Genomic DNA, 17,305 nt, shown 5'->3' on the forward strand with positions numbered 1-17,305 from the left:
AGAAGTGGGAGCTGTGACTGGGGTTGAGGAGTTGAGTTTAACCCGTGTTCACATGACCATCATTCGTACTGGGCAAGGTGGTGTTCCCAGCGTGTGGTGACCTTGCTGCTAATGCCCGTGAAGTTCCAGCTGCGTGGTCTCTTCCTGTTAGACCAGGACAAGCATATTTCCAAGCTTATTTACTCCCTTGTTTGGTTGCCTCATGATGACCTCAAGCTTGTTTTGCCTCTCCTAACTACACAATCCTTCCCAAATACCGAAGTTTAGGTCCCTGAAAATTTGCTAGGTTGACACAGAATGCAATATACAGATGGTGTGACACAGAACTGTACACTTGAAACCTATATAATCTTATTAACCATTGCCACCCCAATACATTTAACTTTAAAAAAAAAGAAAATTGCCTAGGTTGAAGGCTTCTCATATTAAGAATTTAAGGTTCAGTGGGAAAATAGGATTAGCCGATGAATTTCTGAAAGCCTTGTCCTCTTTTCTTAATGTTCACTAAATGAAATACCAGTGCTGGCACACTAAATAAATACTGTATCAGTAACAACCTTCAATTCCTAAATTAGTCACAATGGGGACTGTACAATTAATTTCCGTTTCCCATCTCTTGGGCACCAGGATCTTTTCAGGACCTTCCTTGCACGCAGCATCAGCAAGATGTTTATACATTAGGTTTGTTGTGCAGTAGATAATCTGTGTGCTGGTAAGCAGTGTTTCTTTATCTCTTCATGTGGTCACTGCCTTTCTGGTTTTAGGATTTGAAGGCAGTGCCTCTTAACTCTGAGGTCTCACTAGGGTCCCGATGTGCTTAGTAGCAACGTGGGTGCCTGAAAGAGCAAACACCTTGGATGAGCTTGAGTCAACTGATTTGATATTTCTCAAAACCTTTCCCAACACACCTGGTTAGTATCAGGGCCCATGACAACATTGTACCAAAGCCCATGCCTTCCACCCACCTAACCTGTGTCTCAGCACCCCCATCTGTGTCCTGGGTTCATGTTGTTCTTTAGAGCTCCTGTGGAGAAAGACAAAGCAAACAGACCAAAGTCTGAACTCAAATCACCACAATATGTTAGCAATAATTCAACAAAAGAAATGAAAATTACTTCCAACCCAATTCTGTAGACTTCATTTATTTTCTTTTAAATATGGCACTTTCCACCCCCTCCCCTTCTCTCCTAGGGTTAGACTTGCTTTATAAAAATATTGGAAATAAACATCTTGCTGAAAAATAATATGGCCATCAATTTATTGAGTTTGTCTGTATGAGACTTCCATAAAAGAGAACTGGAGGAGGCAGAGGGGCCACTGCCCTAGGTGACAATGACCACCTGTGGGGCCAGTGATGTCTGAGCTACCAACGGGCTGTGCTTCACATAAAGATTCTGCTAACTGCTCTTCCTGAGAGGAAACTATCTTCTCTGGCCAGGGCAGTGGCAAGCCACAAATCTAACTCACTGATCATTTGGACAAGCAAACCTACCTACCCTCGAGTGACCTTCACTGAGCTCAGCATGTGCTTCACTGAGCCCAGCAAAGATCAGAGGATGTGGTATCACTGAAGTTTTCTTCCTTTAAGGAACTTGATATCCTGGTGGCAAAGTGAGATGAAGACAAGTGAAACAAAATATGACCAATATTGACCCATTTTCAAAGATGTTAAACATTTCAGAATCATATCGTCTCACATCACATTCAATTTGTGATAACAAATGTGCTGGTGAAAGGCAGAGATTGTTCTGCTGGAGCATTGAGGAGACTTCCTGGAAGGGAGAGCATTTCCATGGGCCTTGAAGGAGGGTGTAGCTGCGGGGGATGCTGGCCTTTCTCGGTGGGGCAGGAGCCTTGTCAAAGATCAGAATGTTAGGCATAGTGATTTGAAAAAACTTTTAAGGGATACTTGGCAAGAGCACATGGTTGTGTTTTAGTAGTCAAGCCTGAGCTCAACATGGGACCCCCAACTGAAGTGTCAGGCTTGGTTTCTGTGCCAGGTAGAGGGCACTAGAGTTTCTTGTGGAGGGGAAATGCCATGATCCGAGCTGGGCTGGGGGAGATCTATCCCATGAAGTGTATGGGGGCAGGGAGCCCACAACATTTGGAGATGGGAGGGCAGGATGCCCGAGATTTCTACTCCACAGGGGAGGACCATAATACCATTTTCTGAGTTTGGAGATGCTCTTACTGTTGTATACGTTAAGGTCCCCTCACCACCCTTCCTTTACAGGACACCTATCCTGCTTTCACAATGCAGTTTTTATTCAACTTCTGTTTTTCCAAAGCAGGCAACAGGTTAGCATAACCTTTCTGAGTTCTCGAAAGAGTTAATGGGAAAGTGTGTCTGGAGAGGAGAGAGAGAGAGAGAGAGAGAGAGAGAGAGAGAGAGAGAGAGAGAGAGAGAGAGAGAGAGAGAATAAATTTGGTTATAAAGGTAATAACTGCTCATTGCACATTTGTAGAATATGTGGGAGATAATAGAAAAATGTAAAGATAATGACAAAATTTCTCATGATCTTGCCACACAGTAACCACTTCTGTTAGCATGGAGTAAGTTTATTTATGTAAATACAGACATAAAATGTAAACAATTTTAACAAAATTGAGATGCTGCTTCTTGTGTTTTAGCCTGCTTTTTATGCACAGTTTACACATGATTATTTTTCATGTGTCATACAACTACTTGAATTCAGACTTAATGGATGCATAATATTCCATTGAATGGAGGTAGCCTTCTTTTATTTAATCATTCTATCAGATATTTGTTTTTCCCCCCAATTTTTTATCATTATAAATAACACTGAGATGAACATACAGGTGGATAAATCTTTTATTGGGTCCCTGATGGTTTCTTTGGATAAATTCCTAGAAGAGAAATTGCAGGGTCAAACATATAAATATTTATAAGATTCTTGTTCCATATTGCCATCTTGCTTTTCAGAACAGTCATGCCAATTTCTACTCGCAGCAGGACTGTCTGCACACTGCACGCCGCTGCCTTTGCATTGCTCGCTACCATCCTCTGCGCTGCTAAACTCGACAGCCAATTCTCAGTATTTACCCTACTTAGCTGTCAGTTGCATTTGACACATTGGACACTCCCTTCCTTGATATGCTTTCTTTCCTTGATTTTAAGGTTTCAAGGGCACTGCAGTGTCTGGGTTGTCGTCCTTCTCATACTCTTTTCTGGGTCCCTCCTCGTCTCTTTGAAACTTAAACAGTGCACCAGAGCTCAGTTCTCCAGACTCTTTTCTGTCTATGGCTGCTGTCTTGGTGATCTGCAGATTCACATCTTTAAATGCTATTATTCAGCACTGATGTGTTCTGAGTTCCTGTCTGCAGCTGACCCCGCTCTCCTGAAATAGGCTTAGTACATCTATCGCCTGTCTACTTAACATTCCCTTTTGGATGTCTAATAGGCACCTGGCCTTTTAAAAAACCAAATTCCGTATTTTTAAAGCACCAGCCTGCTCCTGCCAAGGGCTTTCCTATCTCCTAAATGCTAATTCTGTTTTCCCAGTTGTTCAGGCAAAAAACCCATTAGGCAATTTGAGATATTTCCAATTTTTAATTATGATAAGTGACACTGAGATGAATGTATGGGTAAAAAAATTTTAATAGATCTCCTCACTTTCTTCGATACCCCACATCTCATCTGTAAGTAGACCCTTTTGACTGTTGGCTTTAAATACAACCAGAAATAGACCCATTTCAGTATCTGGGCACTTCACCTTAGCTCGGGCCATCAGCCTCTCCCATCTGGATCCTAGCAGTAGCCTGCAGCTAATCTCTCTGATTCTGTCCCTCTATTCCCCACCTCCCACATGCTCTGTTCCACGAGAGTGGCAGCCAGAGTGAAAGGGTCAACATGCAAGCCATAGCCTGTCAGCGCCTTATTCAAAGCCGAAGGCTTTCCACATCATGTGGGATAAAGCCTGGGTGCTTACCTCACCCCTCATCCCCTGACCCCATTCACAACACTCTATCTCCTTCACTCTGTTCTAGCTCACCTGACTCCTACATCCATTCCAAAGTCTGCCTTCTCATGAGGCCTTTCCTGAACTCCAGGGCTCTTTTCTTCTTGCAGAACTAAAAGTCTATACTCATTAAAGGCCAACTCCTCATTTCCCTTTCCCGCAGCCCCTGGCAACCATCATTCTACTCTCAGTTCCTATGAATTTGACTCTAGTTACCACATAAGTAGTAATTATATAGTAAGTGGAAATTATATAGTATTTTGTTTTGTGACTGGCTTATTTCATTTACCCTGATGTCCTTATTTCACCCATGTTGTAGCATGTGACAGACTTTCCTTACTTTTAAAGACTGAATAATTTCCCTTGTATATATAGACCACCTTTGTTTACCTAGTCCTCCATCAAGGGGCAATTGGGTTGCTCCCATCTTTTGGTTATTATGAATAGCACTATTATGAATGTGGGTGGGTGTATAGATATTTCTTTGAGGCCCTGCTTTCAATATTTTTGGGTATATATCCAGAAAAAAATGCTGGATCATATGCAATTTTATTTTCAATTTTTTGAGGAACCACATATTGTTTTCCTTAGTAGCTGCACTGTTTTACATTCCTACCAGCAGCACACTAGGGTTCCAATGTCTCAAAATCCTTGCCAACACTTACTATATTCTCTGCTTTTCCATCTCAATTGGTATGAGGTGGTATTTCATTTGTGGTTTTTATTTGTATTTCCCTTATGGTTAATGATATTAAATATATTTTATGTGCTTTTTAGCCATTTACATATTTTTTTAGAAAAATATACATTCAAGTCGTTTGCCCACTTAAAAAATACTTTTGTTGTTGTTTAGTTGTTTTTGTATCATTTAATGTTTTTTGATTGGCCTCAATGATTGTTGCTTTACGGGTGATGCTTATGTTAAATTCTGAAGGACAAATAGATGCGATGGGTTGTGGGGGAAAGGCGAAGGGTCTGAATCTGGCATGTATTAGTGGCAGTAGGTGAAAGAAGCATGCATATGAGCATAAATATGTATCAATGTACTATCTGTACATATAATGTATATGTAATTTATATATTTTCCCCATAGTAGTATGTCTGTGTATATATGTATATATATGGTGACAAGGCTTCTCAACAGCAGCACTATTGACATTTTGTGTTGGGTAATTCGTTGTCCTATGCACTGTAATGTGTATAGCAGCATCTCTGGCATCTACCCACTAGATGCCAATAACTCCCCCTCTTTCCCAATTAAAATGGAACAATTTAAATGTCTCCATACATTGCTAAATGTCCTCTAGAGGCAATTCCTCTTCTCACCCCAGTGGAGAATCATTGCTAGAGGACATCTTAGATAAATAGATAGATAGATGGGGTGTGTGTGTGGGGGATACTAGTATATTGTTATATTGTGATTTAACAGCTTTTTCTATAACAGGCTCAACTTGTGTTATAGTTGAATAAGTCACTATTCAACAACGTGTCAATTATGCCAATAGGTTTAAGGGTCAGCCTAAAGAATACCTCTCTTATATTCTTCATGAGCTTGTATTGATATTATTGCTATTTCTTGTTGTGCTAAGAGGCTCCCATTAAGACTCAATTACACAGTAAACTATAGTATTTCTCTTTTTCTGTTCAGAAGTCTACTAACTACTTTTCTGAGACTGTTTTCAAAGCATTGGACTAGAATTTGTTTCCTTGGCATTTCTGGGATCCCTGGCAGAGTAAGGGATTGAGAAACCTTTAGTCACCCTTGTTTTATAAATCACACACAGAGAAAAAAAGAGGCTGAGTATTGAATAAAGTAACATATTCATCAATGATATTGTATGACTCGCCAGCAGCAAGAGAAGGTATATTCTAGAAAGATTTCGGGGAAGGATTTTGACATTTCCAATACTAATTTTCACTGGTTTAGACACAAATAAGTTTACAGGCTTTTGAAGTTGTAAGTTGACTGAGCACATCCTGCTGCCTGATTCCTGACCTCCAAGTGTGTCCTTTGCAATTTGCAGGACACCATTAAAATTAGGGCCACTATTGCCCAGTTGGTGTGTCTCAGTGGTTGAGTGTGAACCTATGAACCAGGAGGTCTCAGTTCAATTCCTGGTCAGGACACATGCCTGGGTTGTGGGTTCCATCTCCTGTTGGGAGTGTGCAAGAGATAGCCAATCAGTGATTATCTCTCATAATTAATGCTTCTATCTCTCTCTCCCTCTCCCTTCCTCTCTGAAATCAACAAAAAATACATTAAAATAAAGAAAGGGGAGAAATCCTTAAAACTTTGTAAGATTGCTTTAAAAAAATTAGGGCCACTATTATTCAACTTTCCCAGGAATTTCCTGCTAAAGCATTGCAAGTAAATGAAAACATGGTATTGTACCATCCTTACATTGGTAAACTCTAATACTTGTCCATCTCCAATATGAGTTACAGCAGTTAATGTATAATGAATGGCCAAATACAGAGACTGCTTGTATGAGGTCCTCACTCCTAAGGCAGGGATGTGTTTAGCTGCTTCCTAGGTTGGAGCCTCCCTTTGAAGAGATGAGAGTGGTCATTTCAAAGTGGCAATTGTATTTACTAAATTGACACAATTACCTACTGACTGGTGTTCATTTTGGTAGCATTGATATTTGCTAGTAGAGTATATTTTTCTTAAATTATTATCAGGGATGTAAAATATATGCAAAATAAATGTAAAACATAGTTTTTTTCTCCCTCATCCTTCCATTTATTTTTAATTGTGGTTTTAAAAAATCACATAATATGCAATCTACCCCCTTGTTAAGCTCTTTTAATTGTACAGTACAGTGTTGTTAACAATAAGGACAATACTGTACAGCCAATCTCTAAAACTTTAGCATTTTGCATGATTGAAGCTTCTTATTGTTACATAACACAAATTCAACTGAATAAATTTTGAAGGTACAGTTGGCTTTATTAAATGATTCATGAATTGGGCAGCATCCTATCTGGCAAGTAGAAAGTTTTTCAAAGGCAGAGAGGGGATGGAGAAAGGAAGTGATGAGCAATGAATGTGTTTTTTTTTTTATTCAAGGTCAACCTCCTAAGGCAGTGGTCGGCAAACCACAGCTCGAGAGCCACATGCAGTTCTTTGGCCCCTTGAGTGTGGCTCTTCCTCAAAATACCACATGCGGGCGCGCACGTACAGTGCGATTAAAACTTTGTGGCCCATGTGCAGAAGTCGGTTTTTGGCCTGGGTGAGTCTATTTTGCAGAAGTGGCGTTAGAAGAAGCGGGGGGTGGACATATAGAGAGGATGAACGAAAGGAGATAGACGAAACAAGTATACAAGACGAGTGTGGATGGGAAAGTTGGAAGGGATCGACCTCAGTGAATGTACCTCAATCAGATTGAGGACATTTTTAGCAAAGGCCAGCTTAGGAGGATCCTAATTAAGTTAATAACAATGTACCTACCTATATAGTTTAAGTTTAAAAAATGTGGCTCTCAAAAGAAATTTCAATCGCACTGTTGATATTTGGCTCTGTTGACTAATGAGTTTGCCGACCATTGGCCTAAGGGGACCAGAAGGGGTGTGTCAGGGGAATCACCTCCTAGTGCTGACCAGGAAATTCTTGGTTGGTTGGCTAAAGGTCACATTCCTGGGGGAGGTTGAAGCTATAATTGGGGTAGGTATTAGGTCTTAGTTTTTGACATAGGGCCTTAACACAAGTGACTCCGTTTTGGGCCTGTTGTTCCTTTTTTAATAATACCCATTGAACAGCAACTTCCCTTTTCCCTCACCACCCATCTTTTTCGTTTTAATCCCCAAAGCTCAGGAATGATGGGAGTCAAGAGGGAGGCAAATAATCCCCAAATCGCTTCGATTTGTCTCCCACCTGCTGGGCATTGCTTCTGATTGCAGTTGGACTCTTATCCTGGGTGATTGAAAGATAAAGTTTAATGTTTGTTTAGGAGTTGTGGGCCTGTGTTAAGCTGTTTTCATCAGCATTTCATTTAATTATCTCAACAGCACTGTGAGTTAGATACAATTATTATCTGCTTTTTTAATAGATGAACTAACAGATTGGGGAAATTGAATAATATCCTTATGTCTACACATAAAATAGCCGACTGAGATTTGACCTCAAGGCACCTGCCCCCAGAGTCTATACCACTAATAATTCTGCTAAACCATATTAGAAATACTCTTCTCCCAATACATGCACACACCCACTGCAGTTCTTATGTCAGGAAAAGCTGGATAAAAGACCAAAGCAAAATGAAGTAAAAGAGAAAAAAAATGAAACAAAAATTTCCAGTGGGAACTCTTTAAAACCATGTAAGTACAGAACTCACAGGCATCGCCAGAGGGTTTCTATCCATATGAAAAGGCAAGGGCTGTACATTCCTTTGTTTCTGTAGAAACAAGTGATCATAACATTGACATGGGTCACACAACTACTTCAGAAATTCAGTCCACAGACATTTAATTTGGGCACAATTTTTTTTAATTCAATTTGAAATATTCTAAGGAAAGGTGGGCATTTCCCATTTCAGCATAGTCCTCCCTAATCCTTGTCTGGTTTTATCTGCTTCACTTATTATTTACCCACTTTGCCCTCTTAAGCATTTGTGTTCAAAATCCCTGCTTAACAAACAACAGAAACATGGGTGGCTATGAGATGGTTTTCTTTATATCTATAGTATATTCATATGCAGCACACACATGTTATCTTGAGACAACTTCTGAGGAGGCATTTGCTCTCTTATTGTATTTATGTTAATATTGTGGTCTCTTCCTTCTCCTTCTTTCCTTTTTGAGCACTGACATTACATTTTTTTTTTATTCCTATTATTTAATTATTTGTCTCCTCTTGGCCAGGGTCAGATATATGTCAGAGAAGGAAAGAGGCTTAAAAAAAATCTTTATTGCCCTAGCTGGTTTTGCTCAGTGGGTAGAGCGTCAGCCTGTGGACTAAAGGGTCCTGGGTTTGATTCCGGTCAAGGGCACATGCCTGGGTTGCGGGCTTGATCCCCAGTGGGGGACGTGTAGGAGGCAGCCAATCAATGGTTCTCTCTCATCATTGATGTTTCTATCTCTCTTTCCCTCTCCCTTCCTCTATGAAATCAATAAAGATATACTTAAAAAAAAATCTTCATTGTTGAAAGTGTTACGTGTCTCTTTTTCCTTCCCTTGACCTCTTCTAGCCCACCCCACCCTCCACCCCAGGTGTTCATCACCCTATTGTCTGTCAGCTGCTTTTTTTTTTCTCTGGTGTGGATTTCTTATTAAAAATATATTTTTATTGATTTCAGAAAGTAAGGGAGAAGGAGCGATAGAAACATCAATGATGAGAGAGAATCATTGATTGACTGCTTCCTGCACGCCCCATCCAGGGGATGGAGCCCACAACCTGAGTATGTGCCCTAACCTGGAACCGAACCATGACCTCCTAGTTCATAGGTCAATGCTCAGCCACTGAGCCATGCCACCTGGGCTGGTGTGGAATTCTTAGAGATGCTTAAAGAAAGAATGAAAAACTTCTCTGACTTCTGTCCTTTGGGAAAGATACGGTTTTGAGGTCCAGTGAAGTGTTAGTGTGCATACGAGGAGGTGGTAGTGTGTGAGTTGATCAGAGGAGGTCAGAGTCAAGTTGCTTTTCTCCTCTGAGCCTCACTTACCAAAAGGCAAGTGATGATATTTCACATAATTCACACTCAGTTTTGATAAAAGATCCAGTAAAGTGCCCAACATTTTGGAAATCCAGCACGTGTAGATTGCCATTCCCCTTCCTTTTAATCTTCTCAGAAATGAGGATTATATACAGACACTGCCAGTGATATCAAAGTATATAAAAGGATTTCTGATGAGAATGTCAGGGAAAGGTTGCAATAAAAATGTACTCTTGCCAATAAAAGCTTCCTAAAACCCCCACAAAATGTCTATATGACTTGTATATAAACTCACTTTTGTGTGTGCGCTCCCACATCTATGCTGCATCTGTGTCCGCGTAAGGCTTTGTGTGCACACATGGATGCGCTATTTGTGTGCGGATTGCTGTGTTTTGTATGCAAGTGTGGGCACAGGAAGAAACAGGGCTGGAGGAAGATACATTGCAGTAGCTACTTGCTGGTAACTCTTATTCAGTGTATTGTAACTCATGGCAAATAAAATAAAGTTTGTTTATGACGTTGGTCTTATCTCCTAATTAAAATCATAGGCTTGCAGCTTCTTTATACCTGCATAAAAGAAGCAGTGTCATTTCTCTGCACCAGGGGGAAAATTATGTCATTGCCTGTTAGGGAACCCATCAGTACACCGTGTGAAGCAAGCACGGGCCCTTACGCAAGCCTCATTCTCAACGAGTAGATTTGCCCTCTCACACTCTGCAAGGAGCATGAATCTATCCTCTGAGGTTTCCTCAAGGGCAGCAGGGGTGCATTTCAAGTTGTCCTACGCCATCGCAGTGCCAAAGGAGGAAAAAGTTCTTCTATCTCTGAATAACTCATCTAGAATATTTCCCCTCCATCAGCGGTTTTCAGCCAGTGTGCCGCAGCTCACTGGTGTGCCGCAGCATTTTCACAACATACAAGACCTGACTATTTAGTCAGGGCCACTGGCCTCTTTTCCCTTAGATTGTCAAATTAAAAAAAAAAAAAATGACAGCAGCCAATGTAACAATAGCTGCCCAGTGTGAATAAATCAAAATTATACCTGTTTTTTTTAGATCAGCAAAAAATATATTTTAGTAATTACTTATGTGTGCTACAAGATGAAAAAGGTTGGCAATCCCTGCCCTAGATTATTCACACACGAATGGAAAAAAGTTACATAATGCATCCATTTCTTTAAAATTTCCTGATAACTAGTAATAACTTATTTCAATAAAGCCAAAGCAAATATTTGAAAGAAAGCAAGCTGGTCTTGGAAGCTGTAAAGAAATAAAAGAAAAACAAACAAACAAAAACAAAAATGAATCTTAGCAGTTAAAGGGATTGAGTTTGTTTTAAAGCTTAATTTATTATATGAATATATGCTATGCTAACATTTTAACAATCATGCTATTAAATAGTTTTATTTTATAAGGTACGGAATTGTTTTTGGCTTTATTTTGTACTTTGGGCGCCATGATTCAGACCATGTGTAGAAGTATCTCCAACAACTGGTGGTAGTTTAGCCAAAGACAGGAAAAAGTGTAAGAGGAAATAAGCGTACTCTCTTCTTCGGTCATTCAGCAAACATTAGGAACTCAAAGGAATCAGGATAATAATGGTGAAGGGTCTGTGTTACTAATGAAGCCGGATGCATAAGCACTGGGCAGGTTATGCCAGGTTATGATAAATGATAATTGTAATGGCTTTAAGTAGGGGAATGTGAGAATCAGGAAGACCGTTCTGGCCACAGTGTACAGAGGGAATTGGAGGAGGCAAGGTAGGTACAGGGAGATTGGCTAGTGATGTTTTACAGCAATCCAGTCCAGAGATGGTCACGTTTTGGACTAAGGCGATCACAATGGGTAGGGAAAGGATAAATCTGATTCAGGGCATTTAGTAGGTGAAATACACAGGCCTTAGAGATGGATTTTAGGATGTGAGTGGAAAATAAGAGAGAAGGGTGAAGACCTGTGTTTCCTACCTGACTGTAGTAACACACAGGTTGCTTCATATGAACGGTTGGTTGGTAGAAACACTTGCTGAACCAGGCAGGGAACGCTGGGGGAATAATCGACTGGAATGAGGTACACTGTGGGGCATGTTGAGTTTGAGATGCTTGGAGAACATCCAAATAGGAGAATCTACCAGGAAGCTAATTTTTCAAGTTTAAAACAAAGAGAAGGAGACCTCAGATTGAGATTTAATTTATGAGTTGTCTCCAGAAAGATGGTAATTGAGGAAAAGTAAAATGAGAGTGGAAGATGTCACTGAGAAACAATGTGTGGAGTGAAAAGAGAAGAGGGTCAAAGCTGAGGGTTGAGGAATGGTCATATGATAAGGATAACAGGAAGTTAAATATTCAAAAGAGACTAAAAGAAAGACCAGATGACATGATGGAATAGAAGTACCTGGAAGAAAATGCTTCAAGAAGGATGAAATCACCGGTGGTATCAAAGATTCACAGGAGTTTAACTAAAGGAAAGATCTGAGTGCCTAGGTGTTTCTATTGGATTTAAATACTAGAAAGGCAATAACATCTGTAGTGGGACCAATGTTATTGAGTTACCATAAGTAGAAGCCAAATTACACATATTGGAGGGGGATTTTTAGTAAGTATCAAAAGGTGAGTATTAATCATAGCTATCACTTGTCAAGATTATTCATTTTATCAAGTGCTTAAAGGCAGTTTGGGTATCATCAGACTCAATTATTATTGTAGAAACCAAAGCCTCTAGAGGTTAACTCACTTTCCAAGGTGACATGATATGAAGAGAGGAGTGTTGAGATTTGAGCATATTTTCTCTGATGTCAAAGCCGATACTTCTGTCCATTTGGCTTGGGGATGACAGATTCTTGAGCAGCAGGTTTTGCCTCAAGGTCCTTTGGGGATATGTGCTTTGGAAAATATTGAGAACAAAGGGATCATGAAATCACTTAAATCAATTGAATCACTAAAATAATTCAGACAGAACAAAACAAGCAGTGAGATTACAGGGGATCCTTTTCATGAGTAAAAAGCAATAAAAGCAATAGTTTGATGAGGAGTGACATGGAGAAGTGAGCAGGGAAGAGGTGGCAGAGAGGTGGGATGGCCCCAATGTCAGGGACAGAGGACCACAAGACTATGTTCCCAGGACTTAAAAAATAGAGACATCAAAAAAATGAAGCCTTGTCTGCATGCAAGCCTAACCTTGCACAATATTTCAGCTCAATTCAACAATGAAGGACTAAGTCAAGGAGAAAAATACCAATATTTTATATTTTATATAGATCCCAGATGGCCCTTTTTGTGCCAAGTACAGATGACTTTATATTTATGCTTTAATTTCTTGTATTTATTCTCTCCCACTAACTCTATACTTTCTCCTTTCTTCTTTGTTTAGATCATGCTTCTCAGTGATCCTGAAATGGAGAGCAGCATATTGATCAGCTCAGACGAAGGGGCGACCTATCAGAAATACCGGCTCACCTTCTACATCCAGAGCCTGCTCTTCCATCCCAAGCAAGAGGACTGGGTGCTGGCGTACAGTCTGGACCAAAAGGTGAACAAATACTGTTTTCATTCACATCTTGTCACCCAGGGACCACTCGTTGAAAAGCGCTTGTTTATTCCATCCAGATTTTGGAAGGGTCTCCGTGGCATTTCATTATTCCAAGCAAGTTGATTTTGTCTTAAGCAACCAACTTTCCTATCTACTCTTAAGTATCAAAATATGTGGAAGTTATCTTTTATTTATTGGCAATGCTCTTCATTATTTCACAGGTTCAAGATAGTTTTCTATATGACTTTATTGATTTGACCTTTAAAACAACCTTGTGAGATAAATAGGAAATGTGTATTCATAATAATTGTGTAGTGACTGTAGTACACACAGGTGTTCAGATGCACCCAGCTAGTAACTGGAGGAGCCAGGATTTGAAAGCTATTTTCTCACCTTTGTAGCACCAGACCTCAGCACAGTGCCTGGTACTTAATAAGTGCTCAGTAAGTATTTGATAATAATATCAAGTGGCTGAATGTATAAATGCTACGGGAACAAACCCTCTATAGTTGATCAATCTATACTTAAGAAAATGGACTTTAGATGATTCCTCTTCATATTTCCTGCCATCTCTAGAGCCTTAGTACTGTGATTGATGTCAGTATAATGTTGTGGACTCAATTAATGAAAGGAAATAGAAAATTCCAAGCACTGTCTTGCATAGAGAGATCCACGGGAATAACCTTCATTGAAATAGTTTCTTCTCTTTGTTCTTTCTTAAATCCTGAAATAGTTGCTGATCAGTATATATTACAATATGTGGTTATAAATGTGAGTGTGTGGGGAATGAGTGTGTGTGTGTGTACATGTGTGATGTCAGCACCTTTAAACAATAATTTCAACATAACCTTTATCTCTCTCATTCATGGAGCTTCGAGGTGGGCGTCAGGTGCTTAATGCAATCCCTTAAGGACACCCACATGACATTTGCAGAGCAAAAGCCATTACAAATACATTCTTTCATGGCATCTAGTGGATATTGTAGGAAAGACTTAGCCAAATGTCAGATACTCTGTGAGTTTAGATGCTTAATATATTCAGGAACTTTGAAGCTATGTTGAAATAGAAAGAACTTACTTAGATGATGTTAAATGGCTAGCACAGAACTCCTAAACCATGTTTTTATTTATATGCAGACAAGCTAGATTAGAAGCAACAGGCATCTCATGCCAAGAGGCTGATGAACCAAATGCAATGTGTCTTGTGTGTATCTAGATGGAGTATCCTTTCTCTCCATCACTGCAGCGTGGAGAACATTCCGGGCATTGATCAGGAAGTATCCACCCTTGTGGACAAAATGCATTCAAAACACTTTCAGGCTCGGTGGCTGCTTCTTCACTTAGTAAAAATATTTGGAAATGTGGCCATGTTGTTGATGGATGTTCCTAGCTACACTGCACATTTCTGGATGGGTGGTCCCTTAGGTACTCTTCCTTGTTGGCATCTTTTGTGTAAAGTGGCTGACTATTCTTCAGGCCCATAAAGTTTCTAAGCGGTGCCCTGCCATTCTTTTAAATAAATGGTGTGAAGAGGCAGATGATGCCTCTGGAAATATTTGCAGAGATGACATAAAACACCCAGGTCCAGTCATCCAAGTTTCAGGAGAGTTTTTCTTTATTTTGGGGTAATTTATCGGTTTAGAGTCAAGGAGAGTGATGCTGTACAGCAGCAAATGAAGATGTAAGGGTGGTTAAGATTGATGTACAATTGTCTTGTTTCAGACGGGAGCCTTCTCTGATGTGCATGCACTGAGGCAGCTGGTTGCTTCTAGAGAAAATGAAAAGTGCTAGTGGGAAGGAAACAGCAGCATGAGAGGGAGGTGTTTGTGTTTCCATTATTGTGCCTTTGATGCAATGCATCAGCAATTTCTTTAGAATCGGTAAGGCTGTCTCATTCTGTTGTATGTATTACAAAAGACATAATTGAATGATATTTTAAACAGGCCATATCCAATTGCTTCATCTTCCAAATTGCTACCCTGAACCTGCAGGAGACTTGGCAGGAGATCTCACTTGGTAAAAACACTGCTGGAGAACTAAGGAAATACCTTCTGGATAGAACAGAATTGTATCTAGAAGTTGGGAGATGCACCTAGTGTTGTCTTAGTTAAGGCGCCTCATATCAACTTTTGAGTCAACTGGGAAACATGGCTACCTTACCCTGGTCAAGGCCAGGGTGTGGGTTAAGGTCCAAGCCTTTCAACTTCCAAAGCTGCAAAGGGGTGGGTAGGTAGGGTGCAAATGCACCTTGCACTTGACCCTGTAGGGGGGCCATGCCTCTTCAGTTCTGATGTGTCCCAATATAGCAAAGTCCTTTCTGTTTCCTGCTCAGCTTGACTTGGGCTTTTTACCAAGTCCTTCCATTCTGACCATCCTATGAGAGTCCCAATTCCTGCAAATTTCTGTGCCAGCTCTTGCATTTTAATAAAAGGACTCAGTACTTAGTAAAGACAAAAGATTATTTCTTGGGTATAAGAATCTTTGGAGCCAGGCTGGCATGGTTCAGTGGTTGAGCATTGATCTATGAACCAGAAAGTCATGGTTCAATTCCAGGTCAGGGCACATGCGTTGGTTATAGACTTGGTCCTCAGGAAGGGGGGGGGGAGGTATGCAAGAGGCAGCCAATCAATGATTCTCTCTTATCATTAATCTCTCTCTCTCTCTCTCTCTCTCTCTCTCTCTCTTTCTCTCTCTCTCTCTCTCATACTTTCTCTTTGAAATAAGAATATATATATAAGATATATATTCAGTTTTAAAGGAAGCTTTGGAGATGCTTTATAAGAATTTCTGTGATTAAAAACAACCAGCAAAAGTAATAGGTTACAGTTGACCAAATTGGAAATAAAAGAAATAAAAATGCTCCTGCTCTCCCCACTTTTCCCCTCCCCTCTTTTCTCTCTTCCCTCCCCTCCCCTTCTCACCACAGTTCTAAAACATCTTTTGAGGGATGACTGTTTATCAGTTATTTAACAGGCAGGATTATTTTTTTTTGTTTTCATCAGGCTATTTCCCCACTGATGACTGACATAGCTTACCTTGTGCTGTTTTAGATTAGCTGGAGGGCTCAATAATCTTACTAAAACTGAAAATTTTTGAAATATTTTGATATAGGTTTTGAGAACATTGAAATCCTCTAAATCAGTGGTTCTCAGCCTGTGGGTTGTGACCCCTTTGGCAGTCGAACGACCCTTTCACAGGGGTTGCCTAAGACCATCCTGCATATTAGATATTTACATTATGATTTATAACAGTAGCAACATTACAGTTATGAAGTAGCAACGAAAATAATTTTATGGTTGAGTCACAACATAAGGAACTGTATTTAAAGGGCCAGAAAGTTGAGAACCACTGCTCTAAATAGATAGGTGCTGCTCTCATCGTAGGCAGCCAATGTTTAAACACCCCTCATTTTGACCAAAGACTCAATGTATTTTTTTTAATGCGCACGTGCTCATGTATTCAGGGATGCATACACCCTGGCACAGGGCCTTCCACCAGAGATGGGGGACTGAAAATAGCTATATTTCTGCATGAGAGGTGGGATTGCAAAGCTCTTTATTATCATTTGTCTTCTTGGCAAAATGCAACTTTAACAAATACAGCTGGCTTTCGAGATCAGAGATGGGATTTCAGATTCTATTGTTTTTCAGACACTTTTTGGGCTAGACTGATGTGGCATTGCCAATAATTTCAATGTAAAATACACTTTCTAAAACACTAGTGCATTAATGATAGGTTGCTGTTACAATAATTGAAGAGGTGGGTATGCAGCTATGGTCTTTTGTGTGTGTTTGTTGTTTGTTTTTTATCACCAGCTACCAGCCAAGTTCAAATCCAGCTGAGGGATTGACTAGCTGGTTAAGAAGCTGATGCAATTTTAGACATGGTCGCTGGAAAGACAGGGCCAACTGTGGAGGCTCCATCCGGGCTTTGCTGCTTGGGTCCCACCTGGGGCTACCACATCACACACTCCACACTCGCAGAGCACGGGGGGATTAGAGTGTGTCTGGATTGGGGAGGGCTTGAAAATTCTAAAGGAAGTTTAAACCTGTACTTCTAGAATGCTGAATGAAAATGAAGCTGTTCCTTCCATTTAAATTCTCATATAAACCCTCTGATTAGAAATGTAATTGTATTCAGAGCCTCCAGGA

The 17,305-nt window shown here is 40.2% G+C and overlaps 1 protein-coding gene across 1 annotated transcript in view; it reads left to right on the forward strand.

Moving 5' to 3' along the window:
* The window catches only part of SORCS3 (sortilin related VPS10 domain containing receptor 3), a 523,227-nt gene that overhangs the window by 264,731 nt on the left and 241,191 nt on the right, over positions 1-17,305 (forward strand). The window contains exon 4 of the mRNA XM_081104642.1: positions 12,997-13,155. Within this exon, the coding sequence (XP_080960768.1) occupies positions 12,997-13,155 (159 nt within the window). The remainder of the gene's footprint in view (positions 1-12,996; positions 13,156-17,305) is intronic.

This window comes from Myotis nattereri, assembly GCF_964212035.1.
Source record: "Myotis nattereri genome assembly, chromosome: 13".
NCBI classification, from domain to species: domain Eukaryota; kingdom Metazoa; phylum Chordata; class Mammalia; order Chiroptera; family Vespertilionidae; genus Myotis; species Myotis nattereri.